Source organism: Capricornis sumatraensis, chromosome 11, assembly GCF_032405125.1.
Source record: "Capricornis sumatraensis isolate serow.1 chromosome 11, serow.2, whole genome shotgun sequence".
Lineage (NCBI taxonomy): Eukaryota > Metazoa > Chordata > Mammalia > Artiodactyla > Bovidae > Capricornis > Capricornis sumatraensis.
In genome coordinates this window covers 38788277-38805941 of record NC_091079.1, presented here as the reverse complement: position 1 = coordinate 38805941, position 17665 = coordinate 38788277, and the positions used below count along the sequence as shown (strand labels likewise).

The window sequence follows — 17665 nt, the reverse complement described above, 5'->3', positions numbered from 1 at the left end:
TTCCCAGTCTTTGCTGCCTCTGAGTAGAGAAGCTGGCCCAGCTGCTCCTGCTTCCCCTCCTTGGTCTCTCTCTCCGGCTCCCTGTCCATGGAGCATCCCGCCCTCTCAGCTCCCTGCTCAGGGATCTCCTGTTTTCTGAAGCCTCTGTGCTTCCTCGTGTGAGCCGCTTTCTTGGGCTTCTGTAGTCCTCTCTGTTACAGCACTTTCTGCGACATGTTTTTCATCTCCTAGACTGTCTATTTTGTCACTTGACCTCGGTGGCAGGTGGCGTTGCTTATTTCTGTTTGTCTTTGCTTGGCGTAACTGACATTCGGTGAACAAGAAAATTAGTAGTGCTTATTGCTCATTAACCATGTGCTAAGGATTATCCTGTTCATGTTGCAAGGGAAATTCCTGTGACAACTCACTAAAGCAGGTGATAATATGTTTGTTTCCTGGATTAGAACACTGGACTGAGGTGGACAGAATGATGGCTTCCAAAGATGTGCCATAGGTCTGAGTCAGAGGGGAATCAGGTGTGGATGGGACGTTGAGACGAGGCTGTCCAGGTAAACCCAGTGTGATCACCGGGACACTTGACTGTGGACGAGGGTCGGGGTCAGGGTGCTGTGACGGGAGAAGCTAGCTGTGAGGATGGGCCTGGGGCCCCAAGGCAAGGAGGGTGAGCAACTTCTAGAAGCTGAAGGCAGCCCTCAAGCCTCTAGAGAGGAGCACACCCAGGGACTCCTTCCTTTGTCTTATTTTAATGACTTATTCATTTTTCTGGCCGTTCTTTGCAGCTTGTGGGATCTTAGTTCCCTGACCAGGAATCAAACTTGGACCCTGTCGGTGAATGCACCAAGTTCTAAGCCAGGAAGTTCCCTATTTTATTTTTTAATTGAAGCGTAGTTGCAGACCAGTATTGTGTTACTTCAGGTGTACAGCATAGTGATCTGACGATGAAGCACCTTAGGAAATGACCACGACAAGTCTCATAGTGTCTGTCACCAGAGTTGTTATGACAGTGCTGACTGTACTCCCCAAACTGTGTGTCACGTCCTGATCTGCACCTGGGTCTCTCATGCTCCCCGCTCGCTTCCCTCTGGCAACAAGCAGTTTGCTCTCCGTATATGTTTCCGTGTTTCTTTGTTCTTTTAGGTTCTGCTTTTAGGTGAGGTCACGTGTTACATGTCTTTCCGTGACCCTGCGTCGCTTAGCATAATGCCCTCTAGGTCCATTTGTGTAGCAGCAGATGACAAGACCTCATTCTTTCTGCAGCTGAATAGTATTCCTACAAATACGTATACCTGCACATTCGCCACATTTTCTTTATCCGTTCTTCTGTCTGTGGGCACTTAAAGGTTGCTTCCATGTTTTGGCCATTGTCAATAATGCTGCTATGAATACTGGAGTGTGTATATCTTTTCTAACTACTGTTTCTGTTTTCTTTGGATCAGTACCCAGAAGTAGAATGCTGGATCACGTGGTAACTGTAGTTTTCTAGGAACCTCCGCTCAGTTTTCCGCAGTGGCTGCACCAGTTTTCATTCCCATCAGCAGTGCATGAGGTTCCCTTTTCTCCGCCTCCTCATCAATACTTTTTATTTGTTGTCTTTTTGATGACAGCCATTCTGACAGGTGTGAGGTGAGATCTTGTGGTTTTGATTTGCATTCCCCTGGTTAGTGATGTTGAGCATCTTGTGCCTGTTGGCCATCTATGTGTTTTTGGAAAAATGTCTATTCAGGTCCTCTTTCTCATTTTTTATTTTTATATTTTTTCAGTTTTAAATTTATTTGTATCTAATTGGAAGATTATTGCTTTACAATATTATGTTGGTTTCTGTCAAATATCAGCATGAATCAGCCATCTGTGTACATACGTCCTCTCCCTCTTGAACTTTCTTCCCACCCCATCCTGCATCTCTGTATTGTCACAGTCTGCTCATTTTTCTTTTTACTGAGGTGTTTTTTTTTTATATTGAGTTGTTAAGTTCAGTGTGTTCTTTGGATGTTAACCCTTTATTAGACCTATCATTTACAAATATCTTCTCTCATTCAGCAGCCTGCTTTTCTGTTTTGTTGCTGGTTTTCTTCACCGTGCAAAAGCCTTTTAGCTTGACGTAATCCTGCATGTTTCTGCTTTTGTCATCCTCTAGTGAGGTAACCAGAGAAGGCAATGACACCCCACTCCAGTACTCTTGCCTGGAAAATCCATGGACGGAGGAGCCTGGTAGGCTGCAGTCCATGGGGTCGCTAAGAGTCGAACACGACTGAGCGACTTCACTTTCACTTTTCACTTTCATGCATTGGAGAAGGAAATGGCAACCCACTCCAGTGTTCTTGCCTGGAGAATCCCAGGGACGGGTAAGCCTAGTGGGCTGCTGTCTATGGGGTCGCACAGAGTCCGACACAACTGATGCAACTTAGCAGCAGCAGCAGTGAGGTAACTCCAGGTGGCGCCAGTGGTAAAGAACCTGCCTGCCCGTGTAGGAAATGCAAGAGATGCAGGTTTGATCCCTGGGTTGGGAAGATCCCCTGGAGTAGAAATGGCAACCCACTCCAGTGTTCTTGCCTGGAGAATCCCAGGGACGGGGGAGCCTGGCAGGCTATAGGTCATGGGATTGCAGAAGAGTCAGACATGACTGAGCACACATGCATGCATGAGGTAACAGAGCAAAAACAGTACTGCTAAGACTCATGTCAAAGAGTACAGTGTATGTTTCCTCTAGTTTTGTGGTTTCAGATTTAGGTTTAGGTCTTTAATCCATTGAGTTTACTTTTGTGTGTGGTGTAAGAAAAGGTCAGGTTTCATTCTTTTGCATGTAGCTGTCCAGTTTTCCTACCACTATTTGTTGAAGAGGCTATCTTTTCTCCATTGTATATTCTTGCCTCCTTTGTCATAGATTAATTAACCATATTTGTGTGGGTTTTTTTCTGGGCTTCCTATTCTGTTTCTTTGATCTATGTTTCTGCTCTTTTATGCCAGAACCATAACGTTTTGATTACTGTAGTGCAGTTTGAAATCAGGGCACACGATGCCTCCAGCTTTGCTCTCCTTTCTCAGAGACTATTTTGACTATTTAGAGTCGTTTGTGTTTCCATTCAAGTATTTTGCTTAACTGTTACAGTTCTGTGAAAAATGCCATGGATACTTTGATAGAGATTGCATTAAATTTGTCAGCTGCTTTGAGGAGTGTGGACATTTTATCAAAATTAGTTCTCTCTACCTGTGAGCACAATATACGTATGTATATTGTATGTATGCACACGTATGTATATTTGTGTGTATTGCACAACACATGTATGTATATTATATATATACATATAATATGTATATTTGTATGTATGCATATATGTATGTATATTTGTATGTATTTTTATATGTATATTTGTATGTATTGTCTTCAGTTTCTTTCATTAATGTCTTAGAGTCTTCAGGGTATAGATCTTTTACCTTCTTGGTTTAATTTATTCCAAGTATTTTATTCTTTTAGATGCGACTATGAATAGGATTGTTTGTTCAGTTTTTCTTTATGATAGTTTATTATTAATGTGTAGGAACACTATAGATTTCTGTATATTAATTTTATACTCTGCAGCTTTACTGAATTCATTTATTCTAATTGTTTTTTGGTGCAGTCTTTAGGATTTTCTATATATAGTGTGTCATCTGCAAATAGTGACAGTTTTACTTCTTCCTTTCCACTTTGGGTTCCTTTTATTTCTTGTCTGATGGGTCTCACTGGGACTTCCAATACTATGTTGAATAAAAGTAATGAGAGTGGTCATCCTTGTGTTGTTCCTGATCTCGGAGGAAATGCTTTCAGCTTCTCACCATTGAGTATGACGTTGGCCCTGGCTTTGTCATGTACGACCTTTACTGTGTTGAAGTACATTCCTTTTTTTACCCACTTCATTAAAAGTTGTTATCATAAATGGGTGTCAGTTTTGTCAGAAACTTTTTTCTTAATCTATTGAGATGGTCATATGATTTTTAGTTCTTTGTTGAAGTTCTTACTGTGTTCTTCTATTCTTCTCCCGAGTTCATTGAGCATTTTTATGACCATTACTTTGAAATTTTTTTCTGGGAAGTTACTTACCTCTGTTTTGCTCAGTTCTTTTTTTGAGATTTTGTCTTCTTCTTTCTTGTAACATGACCTTTGGCCCCTCGTCCTGCCTAATTCTTTATTTGTTTGTATTTGGTAGCTCAGTTACGTTTCTTGGTCTTTGTGTAGAAGGTGTCCTGTGGGGTCCAGGAGTGCAGCTCTCCCCCTTCCCTGGACTGCCCTGGAGCTGGGCACTCCAGAAGCCGGGCACTCCAGGAGCATCCCCTGTGGTGGGTGGGCCAACCTGGCCTGGGGGCAACTGTGCTGCAGTTTCTAAGGCCTGGTTACCGCTGTGGCTGGTGCTCTGGCGTGTGAGGGCAGCCTGGCGGAGGGAGCCACTTTGGGGGATGCTGGTGCTGGCTGAGGTGTTGGCAAGGCAGGGGTCACTTTGGAGGGGTCCTGATGCTGGCCAAGGGCCCGCATAAAGGGCTCCTGGGGGTGCAGCTTGGAGGAACACCAGCTGTGTCGGGTGTGCAGATAAAGCCGGGTGGGGTGGGTGGTGCTGCTGGCTTAGATGGAGAGTCAGACCCTGCACCTCATCTTCTGGGTGCAGGGTCTCCAGCTGGGGAGCTGAGGTGGAGTCCAGACCCTGGGGCCCCAGTGCTGGGGATGGCCTGACAGCACCGCCTTCCTCCAGGGGCCACTCCTTCTGTCTCCACTTGTGGAAGGTCCATCCTGCTGTCTTCAGGTCATTCTCGGGGTTTTCTGCTTATGTCTGTGATGTTGGTTCCAGATTGCTCACCTCCAAAACTGGGTGGTAGTAAGTTTGTGTTGTTTTAAGGCATAAAGTTGGTGAGAATTGATTACAGTGGTGACAGGAAACTGATGTAACCAGTGCAGGACTGGGACTTGAGCCTTGGTCTGAGGCTAAAATTCAGGTTTTTGGGCATGCTGTGATTATGTGACTCCAGGCAGTAGTACTGGGTACTAGCATGTTCATTAATGGAGGAAGAGGTCCTACTGTCTGCAGCAGAGCGGTGGGTCGTGAGTCTCATGAGCTTTGCCAGACACACCTTATGATCTGTGACAGTGGCTGCTTTCTGTCTTTCCTCAGATCCCCAGACTTCAAGAGAGATTTTTGATTTTGCATTAAAGGCAATCCGTCCTCAGGTAGGATTTAGTATTCTAATTCTTGCACGACTGAGCCTTGTGATTGTCAAACATTGATGGCAGTTTTGTTTTTTTTTTAATAGATTGATCTGAAGAGATATGCCGTGCCTCTGGGTAAGATTCTACTTTTAAGGAGGTTATTAGGTTGGTGTCTGCTTAAACTGTGAGTGAAGGTGGCGCTGTGACCCCTGTGATGCTCCCACGTGGTCACTGATGGCAGCTCTTGGTGCTGTTCGAGATGGTCACACTAAGATTGCACCATTTCAGAAGAAATTACTTTAGAACAATCCAGATCTTTTGATTCTGTCTTTAAATAAACCCTGATCCTACCTCTGACCTTTGTTTTGGGGGTCACTGGCCGGATTGTGGGCCTCTTGATTCAAATAGAGGGTAGAGGCATCAGGTGTAAGGGGACCCTGGGCCCCTGAAGTAAGGATTCGGGGGCTTTGTGAGCACAGTTGTGGTTTGATGTGTGGCTGAAGCTTCCTAAGTTCTTTGTCCTGCCCTTTGTCATCCTGTTTTAAATACGGTGTGTTCTGTGTTTGCAGCTGGGCTGTCCTTATTCACCCTGCACGCATCTCAGTTTAGCACCTGCCTTCTGGACAACTATGCTTCTTTGTTTGAAGTCCTGTCGAAGTGGTGCAGCCACATGAATGTGGAATTGAGGAAAGCTGCACACTCAGCTCTGGAATCTTTTCTGAAACAGGTACTATGTAAAACTCTTTCTATGCAAAGACATAAATTCCAGTCTTCTGCATGAACATTTGAAAAAAAAATACAAGTTGGTCCATTAGCTTCTGTAGTACTTAAAGAGGAAAGTTGGTTATCCCTCTGCCACAGGAGTGGCAGCAGGTTTGGAAGAAAGAAAGCTTCAAAGACATCAAGTCTGATCAGGTCCTCAGAGCCAAGGGCGAACAAGAGAGTGAGGAGGTGGGACAGAGGGAAGGCTGGCGGTCAGAAGGTCAGGGCTCCCTGGAGGCGGTGGCTGGGTCAGGGTGGGAGCAGGGAGGGGAGGGGGGCGGTGGCGGGGTCTGCTGTCCTGTTAGACTGGATGCTTGTGTCTCTGTGGCTTCTCGGCTGAGGTGAGCTCTCCTGCCCCAGGGTGTTTCTATCTAGGTTGGGTGTGGGTGCAGGGAGCCTGCAGGTGGCCTGCTGTCTCCGGGTGCTGAGATCTGGGGCCTTCATACAGGTCTGGGCGCGGGCTGCAGGTCGGCAATGTGGATGCATGTCTTCCTTCTCCCTTTGGTGATTGTCTGGCTTCTTCCCATCCTTGTCTCGGACGGTTGTGGGCAGGTTGCGAGAGCTTCCTGATGCCCTTGCTGGTCTTGAGTTCTGGCAGGTGTCACTGTGTATGGTGCATCGTCATCTGCTTGCTTCTCAGAGTACTTGCTTTGGCTCACGTAATTATTGTAGCTTATTGTTTTGAGAAATGAGACACCTTTTTTTTTTTTCTTCCCCTGGTTGTTAGTTCTGAACCCTCTCTGTGTTCCCTCCTGGGGGTCCTGTCTGTGGGTGACTCTGAGCTCGCCAGCTGCTGGGCCTGCCCAGCTCTGTGTCACCTTGAGTCAAAGATGAGTCTAAGGAAGCTTTCTGCTTCATCAGGGAGCTTTAGTCTGGAGCCTGTGTTTTGTGCATGTCTTCCTGTGTCTACCTGGTCTCTCTCTCAGTCCGTTTCTCTAGGAAGAATGCATCACGTGTAATAAAGGCTTACTTAAGGAAGTGGCTTTTCTGAACCTGATGGAGACTAAGTGGATTGAACAGATGGTTCTTTACAAGTAATAGCTGCTGTGGACCTGTAGTAGCACACTGATGTTGTCCCATTCGGCTGTTCCAGCCTTTTCACGTTTGGATGGATGCCTCTAAAGTGAACGTTGTGTGATGCAGGTTTCCTTGTTGGTGGCACACGATGCCGAGGCGCACAGGGGCCCACTGCGCTTCTTCATGGAGCAGTTCTACAGCATCATCAGGAACATGGACGCCAACAGCAAGGACCTGTCCATTGCCATCCGTGGATATGGGCTCTTCGCGGGGGTATGTCTCACTTATTGACCCCTTTTACTTTCATTTGAATGTTTAAATGAATATACTTTAGTATATTTTGAATAGCATCTCACACTTTTGAAAATATTGTTTGTTTTGTTGTTAATGTGTTTTTTCAGTGCTTCCTCTGTATTATCTCAAATATTCATAACTCTCCTATAAGCTTTTAGGAATATTATTCCACTTTACAGATGAGGAAAGTGAGGCCAGACGAGTTAGGGGACTCATGTAAGGGTTCAGCCAGCAATAGACAGAACCGAGACATGGCTGCAGCCTGGAGACGAGGAACACCATGTTCTCCTGGCCATGCCTGGCCGCCCATCACTGATGAGCCCCTGTGCTCACTCTGGCATGAGCCCCTGAGCCCGGGTGAGGTCTGCTGGGAATGCTGGGATTTGGCGTGGCTGCATCCTCCTAGAGGGGTCTATGGCTCCCACTGGCGGATTACGTCCTCTGCTGTTTCTCTGTACAGATCCCCATCAGGGCTACTCCCCTGTTGTTGGGATGGAGAGTCTCTTCCAGCCCTCTGCTCAGTCCTCCATCCTGATGCTTCCTCATTTGCTTCTTCCCAACACTCCTTTCCCCTTAAAGTCTTCATCTCCACATGTTTCTGTGGCTTGTTTATATGAGCTTAGGGCAGAGGAAATGTGTGTGAGGAGGCTCAGAGGTGACCGAGAGCATGGACTTTGTATCCTCAGACCCTGAGGTCTGGCAGTGGGGACCTGTTCACTATAATGAGCTGGTGTAGACAGAGTAAGGTGGAACAAGGGAGAGGATGCGGATCAGGCGCTGGTCCAGGCCCGTGAGGAGGCGGGACTGGGGCCGGCGTCTGAGGAGCCTTTGGGACATGTGCGGCTGGACTGTCTCCGAGTTAGGAGGGTGTGGCTGTGGGTGCCGCTGCTGTGCTGTGGGGGAATTGGGCCTGTCCCTCCTCTGGGCATCGGGCCTCTGCAGGGATGGCACCCAATTGTCTGCAGTCTGCCCCTGCCAGAAACACAGGTGACAATCAGTAGGTGTTTTTTGTGTTAGTAACTGTTTAGAATGTATTTACAGGTTTTTCGGAAAGCATCTTTCTGATGTATAGTGCATTCTATATCTGTATTCTCCACTGAGAAGTTGTTAACATTCCATTATAATAACGTGGCCTAACGAGATGCCTTAGGTGCCATCACCCTGAGGTGGAACAGGTTGATGGAGACTGGTTTTGCCTCCCTGCAGCCATGCAAGGCAGTGAATGCCCGCGACGTGGACTTGATGTTTGTGGAGCTCATCCAGCGGTGCCGGCAGCTGTTCCTCACGGAGGCGGATGCTGCCGAGGACCACGTGTACCAGCTGCCCAGCTTCCTACAGTCTGTGGCGAGCGTCCTGCTGCACCTCGACGCCGTGAGTGAGGGGGTGGCCTGCTGAACATGGGCTTGGCGAGATTAGCCCAGGTCTTCAGCTGGTTTGATGCAGTTCAGGCACCAGTATGACCAAGGTGACCTCTTTAGCTAGTACCTTGTACAGTTTTTTGGTATGGTTTTTGTCATGAAACTTGATGATTTGTTTCCAAAGCAGAAAAGCTATCTGTTACTCTTTTCATATTTCTAAAAGATTAGGATTGCTGCTTGAGATAGAATCGTAGGTAACATGTCATGCAGACAGTTTTACTCCGCTGTGTTCAGGCAGTCCCAGCGAGGAGTTAGTCCCCTAGGTAACAAGCTGCTTCTTCATGGATTCTGCCCCCTGTGTCTGCTGTGCCTGTTGTCGCAGCCCCGACCTGCGTGTGCTCTCGTCCCTGCAGGTTCCTGAGGTGCACTCGCCGGTCCTGGAACACCTCGTGGTCCTGCAGATGGACAGTTTCCCCCAGTACAGCCCCAAGATGCAGCTGGTGTGCTGCAGGGCCATTGTGCGATTGTTCCTGGCCCTGGCGGAGAAGGGGCCCATCCTCTGGAGTTGCATTGGTGCTGTGGGTGAGTTTAGAGCTTACTCCTGAGATGATGCATGAAGAATCTTACCGTGTTATTTGAGATAAAGAACATCCAGTTGCCAAATTCTTTTTTGTCTTATGATACCTCTTGTAGAACTGCTAATATTTTGGTGAACCAAAATCTTTTTTTCTCTAGTTTTTTGAATTTCTTCATCTTTTCCTTTTGAATCTTAATAGTCTAAAATTTGAAACTAAACATTAAAAAAAAGAAAAAAAAATTAAAGTGTTAGCAAACTTAGAGAAAAAAACAAGAGGTACTGTATATTCAAATGGCTGTCTGTTGAGTTTAGTATTTTTCAGTGTAATTTTTCATTTTTGTTTTATTTTCTTTTTTAGTACATCAAAGTTTAATCAGAATATGTTCTAAGCCAGTGATCCTTCAAAAGGTAAATTCTGAATTTATGCTTTGAAAATTAGTCTTTTCTCACCCTGCAAGTTAGAGATGTTGCTGGAACTTTTAGTCTGTAAATATACAAAAGTGGCCTTTTTGATTGCCTGAAAGATTTTTTTTAATGAAATTGTCCAATAGGATGGTTGTCACTTAAACGAATAACCATTACTTTCTATAGTATGTGATAGCTGCTTTCCCAAATGCAATGTTAATATTATATTCAGGTGTTTGAAATTGCAGACGAATGTGTGAATTACTTGCAATGATTGGTAATTCTTATGGGGGAAAAAAATGGCGTTTCTATTATTAGCAATGCCTTAGATTTTGGTAAGTGTAGGATGTCATACCTATTTTTTCAGATAAATAAACTTCTGGGTGTGAGACATCTTTAAACATAACCTTATTACCATACGTACATTTTTACAAAAGGATATTTTCCCCTTGAAACTCTAGGACAAAATACTTAGTATATAATGGGAGGCTTGTTTTAAGTTTACTTCAGTTAGAGAAAATAGGATGAGATGAGAGATCTGTGTGAGGAGGTGAATTATTGGGTATTGTTTTGAAGCTTAGTTCGTACATCACCATTTCCGTCCTAGAGAATGGTGACTTTTTCCTAGCTTTTTTATTGTGCTTTCATAACGTGCTGTCTTCCTCAATCAAGCTGCATGCTTCAGCCGGGGGCTCCCTTAGCTCCGGGAATGCACATTGGGAGGCACAGCAGTGCTGCTCTTCTCCGTCCCTCCTCAGCGTGGCTGGCTGTCTGTTTTCCCGCCAGGGAGCCGAGCCCGAGTCTGAGGACCCCGGAGTGTTGGGGGAAGTCAGGACCGGCAAGTGGAGAGTGCCCACCTGCAGAGACTATGTGGACCTGTTCAGGAGCCTGCTGAGCTGTGACCAGACGATGGTAAACACTGCAGCTGAAAGCCACTGAAGCGCTTTGGCTCCCCTGAAGTGTCCGTAGTTCACACTGGAGGCTTAATTATTTCAGAAGCCTGTTTTACTTTCAGTCAGTTTTTCGTTTTGTTTTTTAAAGTACTTCAAGTAATGTAAATCAGGATAAAGTGAGACTTGGAAAAAAATCAGATTAGAGGAGCAAAGTCATAGAACTCATTTGAAACTAATGAGTAGTTGTAGCCAAGTCCTCATTTTAGCTTAAGAAACTGCGTACAAGGTATCAGAAATGTGGCAGTGTTACCATGGTGGGAGAGCTGTGCTCTCTGTATTTGTTAAGGGTGATGTGACAGGATGGAGACGGGCGCACAGTTGTGTCAACATTAGAACCACCCCTCCTGCTTCCTGTGTTGCTGGCAGGTGTTTCTGCAGTATCTGCTCCAAGCCAGGTTGGTCACCATTTCATGTAGTGTCTGACAGAGCATGGGTATTCTAGGAAAAGCAGTTTTTGTCAGTAGATGGTTCCTGTCCTGTGCAACCTCAGGAGTTTTTCTTATTAACTTATTAGTAAAGTAGTATAGCAGTATTACTAAAATGTTTTTTCTTATATGTGATAATAGGTATATTTTGAGGTTAAGTTCCATAGACTGTTTTGAGTGAAGACAGCGTAACTGGTCTATGTTTTTGGAATGATAGAATATTTCACTTTGAAAGAGATAATAGATTATAGAGCTTTTCAGTCCCTTCTGAGGATAGATGTATATTATACATATCTATATATGCATGTGTATGTGAGTACATGTGTGTTTACAAGTGCACGTGTATATACGTACATGCATGTGCATTTGCATATAGACATACAGAACGTGTGTATATAGTGTATAGAAGTGTGTATACACACACTGCTTGTGTATAGTCTCAGTCGCTCAGTCGTGTCCAGCTCTTTGCAACTGCATGGAGTGTAACCTACCAGGTTCCTTTGTCCATGGGATTCTCCAGGCAAGAACACTAGAGTGGGTTGCCATGCCCTCCTCCAGGGGATCTTCCCAACCCAGGGATTGAAACCACATCTCTGACATCCCCTGCATTGGTGGGCTGATTCTTTACCACTGAGCCACCAAGGAGGCATCTCTCTCTCTCTCTCTCTCTCACACACACACACATACACATGCATTAATGGAGTAAATACTTGGACAAGGTTGGCCTAAACCTTCTCAACTCACTACTGTTTATGTGTGTTACGTGACTGTTTAAGTCATGTCAGACTGAAATGGTGTTGTCCTAATAATTAGAAAGATGTCTGTATTTTACAGCTTGAAAACTTAGAGGTAAGTCTGCTCTAGTTTACACAAGTGTTTCCATAAAACCTAATTACACGTGTACGTCTTTATGTGTCATAATGCTGATTTAATACTCGTACTGACACTGTTTTGTGCAGCATTTTGAAATTTATTTTCTTTACTTTCAGGATTCTCTCTTAGCAGATGAAGCATTTGTCTTTGTGAATTCCTCTCTTCAAAGTCTGAATCGTTTGCTATATGATGAATTTGTAAAATCAGTTTTGAAGATTGTTGAAAAGCTGGATCTTACGCTGGAAAAGCAGAATGTTGGGGAACAAGAGGTTAGATGATGTTGTCAGTAGCAATTCTGCATCATTTTTGTACCAGCTGTATCTGCATGCTGCAGTATTCAGGAGCAAGTCTTTCATTTGTAGAGGATGGCAGGAAATTGGTTTATCAGCATTAATACATGTCATTGATACTTTTCTATTGATATTTGAATTGCCCAGTGTGCAGAATATATTCTGTATCAGATTGTTCAAGAAGTAATTTATATGTTTAATAAGTTAAAGCAATTTTTTGGAAAAAGTTGTTGGGAGGATTAGGACTCTTGACTTAACAACAGTAGAGACTAGTCTTATTTTGTGTAGAGGTGGGTTTTTGCAGAGGGTCTGGGCACCCTGGTGCTCCTCGATTTATAGCCAGGGGGACTCCAGGCTCTGGAGACGGTAGAAGGGAGGGCAGGAAAGGCCATGCCTCCCATGTTTCTGCACCGTTTTTCTGGCTGGGCTCAAAGATCAGACTGGGCATGAGGTTGCTAGCTTGGAGCTGCTGTCCCTCTGAGGAGACAGGACACTCAGGTAGTGAGACTGTTACCTAAGGTAGTTTGTTTCTGAGTCCAGTGGTTCCTGGAATCAAGTTTGCATGTTGGCTTCCACGGCTGAGGCCGTGTGGTCAGGGGTCCTACAGGGGCAGAGCCCTGGCCTTGGCTGCACTTGTCAGGGCCAAGTTTTTGTGCTGGTTGTCGGGGCCATTGAGGAGTGGCCTGTCACTCTTCAGGCTTTTTATTCATTCACGTCTAAAGTAATTTCATGAGCAGACGTGCTCACTCCCTGAGACGGTTGGCCACATGTCTGCGTGCAGAGCACCTGTCTTAGTCTCTGTGTCCCTGGTCCCCCACACCCCACCGCCGGGTCACCGTCGTCTCTGTTGGTGTTTCCCGGGACATGCCTGGTCTCCAGCCTTGCCCTCCTTCCTGCCTCTTTGACATTTCAACCTGGGTCTGAAACACAAATTGAACATGTTTATATTTATGTTTTACCTAACAGTAGCCACTGGTCCTCTGTCTCTCATTTTGAAATCTCGTCACTACTGATAACTGTTTTGTGTTTTGAGATTCTGCCTCTGTCTGGGCACTGTGGCTCCTGTGAGAAGTTGTGCCCCACCCTGCCCCCAGATCTTTCTGTGTTTTCACTTTTATTCCTACTTACCGCATCCCTTGTGGCCTCCTGTGTAGCATGTTCTGAGGGTTCTGTCATTTTTATCTGACTGTGAGTTTTGGGCCCATCTCTGCCTCCTCACTGTTGCATTCCTTGCTCAAAGCCTCACCCATGTCTGTGGGTCACTTGCTGAGTCATTTGTTGAATGACTGAACGGTACCGTGTTTTTGGTGCAACTGATTTTCAAGGATGAAAACAAAGCTGCTGGCATTTGGGTGATCCCGACCTCAGATCCAGCTGCTAACCTGCATCCTGCGAAACCCAAAGACTTCTCTGCTTTCATCAACCTGGTGGAGTTCTGCAGGTATTCATAAAGTTCTGTATACTTAAGAGTAGATACTATCATTTGTTGGCTATGACATAGGAGAATCACTTATGTAGTACAAGAAATGAAATAGTAGGACTTAAAATCTAAAACAGCTTATATGAAATTTTAAAATAGATATAATAGCTGTTGAATTTTTTTTTTTTAATTGTATTTAAAAGATCCTCAGGTAAGGACAATAAGGGGGCTTCCCTGGTGACTCAGACAGTAAAGAATCTGTCTGTCTATGCGGGAGAAATGGGTTCAATTCCTGGGTTGGGAAGATCTCCTGGGAAGAAAATGGCAACCTACTCCAGTATTCTTGCCTGGAGAGTCCCATGGACAGAGGAGCCTGATGGGCTATAGTCCATGGGGTTGAAAAGAACTGGACATGAGTGAGCGACTGAGCACAGAACACAGCACAGCAAAGAAACTAAAGAGTACAGATACACCCAAAAATGGGGTATAATGGAGTCACAGATAATGATTTTGTTTTGATTATGTCACTTAGAATTTCAAAGCGGAGTAAAAGTATACGATGAGGATTTCTTTGTTAAGCTTTACATTTGTTTTTACAGGGAGATTCTTCCTGAGAAACATGTAGAATTTTTTGGGCCGTGGGTGCATTCCTTCTCATATCAGTTAATTCTGCAATCTACACGGTCGCCACTCATTAGTGGTTTCTACAAACTGCTTTCTCTTGCTGTGAGAAATGCCAAGAAGATAAATTATTTTGAGGTAAGTGTTTTTTGAGGGACATTGAATATTCCTATGTATTTTAGATTGCACGAGTGTGTATAAATACATTCTAAAATATGGTATTGTACAGCATGTTGCAGTTTTAAAGTCTGCTACTTTTGTTATTTGTATTTTGAAAAACTGATGTGAGTGGCAGTTGCATGACACCGTTTAAAAGTTTAATGGGGAATGTTTTCCCCATTTTCCCATCTGACTGGCGAGCATCTGGCTGGTGCTGTGAGCTCTACAGAGGTTCTGATGTGTGCATGGCACCAGGACCCACCTGCAGCATCACTGGCGCCCTTTCCAGACTCAAGTCCTCAGAGCCTCTGGGCACGGCTGCCCGGGGATCTGGTAGCTCCTAAGGATGGAGAGTGGCGCGTCAGTGTCCAGGGGCTCTAGTTGTGAGCAGCTGTCTCAGCTCACAGGCGTGCACGTCAGATGACCAGCACGGGGAGTGGACTTGGGCCCCTGACTCCTGGCCAGTGGTCCCCCTCCCAGCTCACATGTGCTTCTTCATGGGCCTCTGCCTGAAGTGTCTTCCTCTCTGTGTGAGGCCTCAGCAGAATGAGAATGGGTCCCCTCACAAGGACCAGTGGGAACCGCCAGATTAGAACATGGGACTATCTGGTTATCATTCCCTGAGCTCATTGCCTGTTTTATCTGACAGGGCGTAGGTCCAAAGAGTCAGAAACCATCTCCTGAGGATCCAGAGAAGCATTCCTGCTTTGCTTTGTTTTCAAAATTTGGTAAAGAGGTAACTTTCAAAAGCTTTATCCAGTCTTATCATATATTATTTAAAGATGAAATGGGTTGCTTAATCCACGTGGGGATTGGGGGGGTTGAAAACACTGGCAGAGAAAGTCACTGTGCTTCCGAAGTCCCCTGAAGTTTCTCACAATAATTTTAGTGATGATGACTCAGGGTCCATAGATTCTTTAGCTTTTCCACATGATGGGAACTAAGTACTCAACACAAACTTTTGCTGGAGATAAGTACCTTCATTTTTCGTATTTGCAAATCAGATGTTTCGTAGTCGATGGTGGAACTGAAGGCTCTGTTCAGGTGCATAGCACTAACCTTGTCTTTCCTGCCGAGGTGTCAGTTAAGATGAAGCAGTACAAAGATGAACTCCTGGCCTCCTGTTTGACCTTTGTCCTATCCCTGCCACATGACATCATCGCACTTGACGTCAGAGCCTACGTCCCCGCGTTGCAGGTGGGCACATCACTTGTGGGGGTCATGGCTCCGAGAAACGGGGCCGTCACAGCGGCACTCACATGTCAGAACCCCCATCCCCACCCCCCGCCAGCATCCTGCGTGGTCGGGCCTTCCTGAGGGGGCTTCAGTGCCCCTTCTCTCCAGCCTGCATGGTTCCGACAGAGGAAAGGCTTGTCATTTAAGAAGCCCTCTCTCAGTACTAAATTCCTGGTGTTCATTATCTCATTTGTTCTCATGTACAGATGGCTTTTAAACTGGGCCTGAGCTATGCCCCACTGGCAGAAGCCGGCCTGAATGCCCTGGAAGAATGGTCAGTTTATATCTGCAAACATGTAATTCAACCCTATTATAAGGATATTCTGCCTAGCCTTGATGGATATCTGAAAACTTCAGCCTTATCAGGTAAAGTATAGAAGAGTTTTGATGTGTATCTTAAAATGGTAATCTAATACATGTGTTGGTATTTCTACATATTATGCATTCAAAATACATTTGGTTGGTATTTTTGTAATCTTTCCAATTCATTTCAGTATAATTGGACATAAGTATAACTGAGGTATTAAAACTACTTATAGGTTACTTACTCATGTATATCCTAGCAAAATTTATAAAATCTTCAAGGGGAAGAATTCTTAAACATCTTGAGCATCTTATAAATTCTAATTTATTGTCTTGCAAAGAAAACTTTATTTAATAAATCAAACAGGGATTAAAACTATAAGAATATCCAATAGTAAAGTTATATTTTGACCTAATTTCACCTGATTTTTATTGGTTTTTCAAATATGACTGATTTAGTACTGCATTGGGAGTGCAGAGTCCTAGCCACTGAACCACCAGGGAAGTCCCTCCAAGAAACTGGTAATGGTGTCTAAAACTGAGACAACCACTATTAGTATTTTTGTTCTAGAAATTTCATTTTTAATCATACTTTAAATTAGGATTTTAATGTCTCTGTATGGTAGTCTAGTGTCTTTCCCCTTGTGTTTATTAACTAAATAAATGAGTGTTATTTAAAATTGACTTCTGTTTACCCTTGACAGATGAGACCCAGAATAACTGGGAAGTGTCGGCACTTTCTCGGGCTGTCCAGAAAGGATTTACTAAAGATGTGTTAAAGCATCTGAAACGGATAAAGAACATTTCATCTGTAAGAGACCCTTATATTTTCTTTACCTTAAATAGTGGAGAGATCAGATTCTGATGCTCATGAGTAGTAAAAATCTTCATTTAAAATATCATTGTTACATATAAGTTGGTGTACAGTATGAAAATAATTTCAGTATGTATTTAGTGATAAAAATGTAAACGATGTTAACATGTAAACCGTGTTATTGTCTTGATCTTGTTTTTTTTGTTTGAAATAAGCAGTTGCCACACTGATATTGAAGTATAAGATTGCCTCATTTACTTATTATATCTGAAATAGGTCATTTTGTCGAGTTTAGTTCATGGCAGTTTTTATGTTTTTTGCCCAGTGATAATTTCTTACGACCGGTTTTTTTAGATGTGGCACATAATGTAAGAGATAAAAATCATGTAAATAGAGAAAATTGAGTTAGTGTAACGTAACATCTCGGAGAAGGCAATGGCACCCCACTCCAGTACTCTTGCCTGGAAAATCCCATGGATGGAGGAGCCTGGTGCGCTGCAGTCCATGGGGTCGCTAAGAGTTGGACACAACTGAGTGACTTAATTTTCACTTTCACTTTCATGCATTGGAGAAGGAAATGGCAACCCACTCCAGTGTTCTTGCCTGGAGAATCCCAGGGACGGGGGAGCCTGGTGGGCTGCCATCTATGGGGCCACACACAGTTGGACACGACTGAAGTGACTTAGCAGCAGCAGTAGCAACTTAATATCTAGAACTGGTATTGCAAGCTTTCAGGAAGTTTCCTCTGATCTCATTATTTTTGACAGTTTCTGTTATAGGATCAGAAATGCATTTATTTCTTTTTTTAATTTTTACTTATTTTTCGCTGTGCTGGGTCTTTGTTGCTGCAAGGGCTTTTCTCTACTTGTGGCAAGTGGGGGCTACTCTCTTGACAGCTTTTGATTGGGAGACTGGAAGGAAACTAGAAGTGGTGTCTAATAGTTTTAAATTATTTTATCATATTTAGGTAAAGGAAGATAAAGTT

General features: G+C 44.3%; 1 protein-coding gene across 2 annotated transcripts in view; it reads left to right on the top strand.

The window, feature by feature from the left end:
• Window positions 1-17665, top strand: part of PRKDC (protein kinase, DNA-activated, catalytic subunit) — a 130395-nt gene that overhangs the window by 6252 nt on the left and 106478 nt on the right. For both annotated transcript variants that reach the window (XM_068983808.1, XM_068983807.1), the window contains exons 8-22: window positions 5139-5194; window positions 5278-5308; window positions 5743-5900; window positions 7079-7225; window positions 8453-8617; window positions 9018-9186; window positions 9540-9589; window positions 10373-10498; window positions 11954-12106; window positions 13453-13568; window positions 14147-14306; window positions 14977-15063; window positions 15405-15524; window positions 15770-15929; window positions 16571-16677. In XM_068983808.1, coding sequence (XP_068839909.1) covers window positions 5139-5194; window positions 5278-5308; window positions 5743-5900; window positions 7079-7225; window positions 8453-8617; window positions 9018-9186; window positions 9540-9589; window positions 10373-10498; window positions 11954-12106; window positions 13453-13568; window positions 14147-14306; window positions 14977-15063; window positions 15405-15524; window positions 15770-15929; window positions 16571-16677 — 1805 coding nt within the window. The remainder of the gene's footprint in view (window positions 1-5138; window positions 5195-5277; window positions 5309-5742; window positions 5901-7078; window positions 7226-8452; window positions 8618-9017; window positions 9187-9539; window positions 9590-10372; window positions 10499-11953; window positions 12107-13452; window positions 13569-14146; window positions 14307-14976; window positions 15064-15404; window positions 15525-15769; window positions 15930-16570; window positions 16678-17665) is intronic.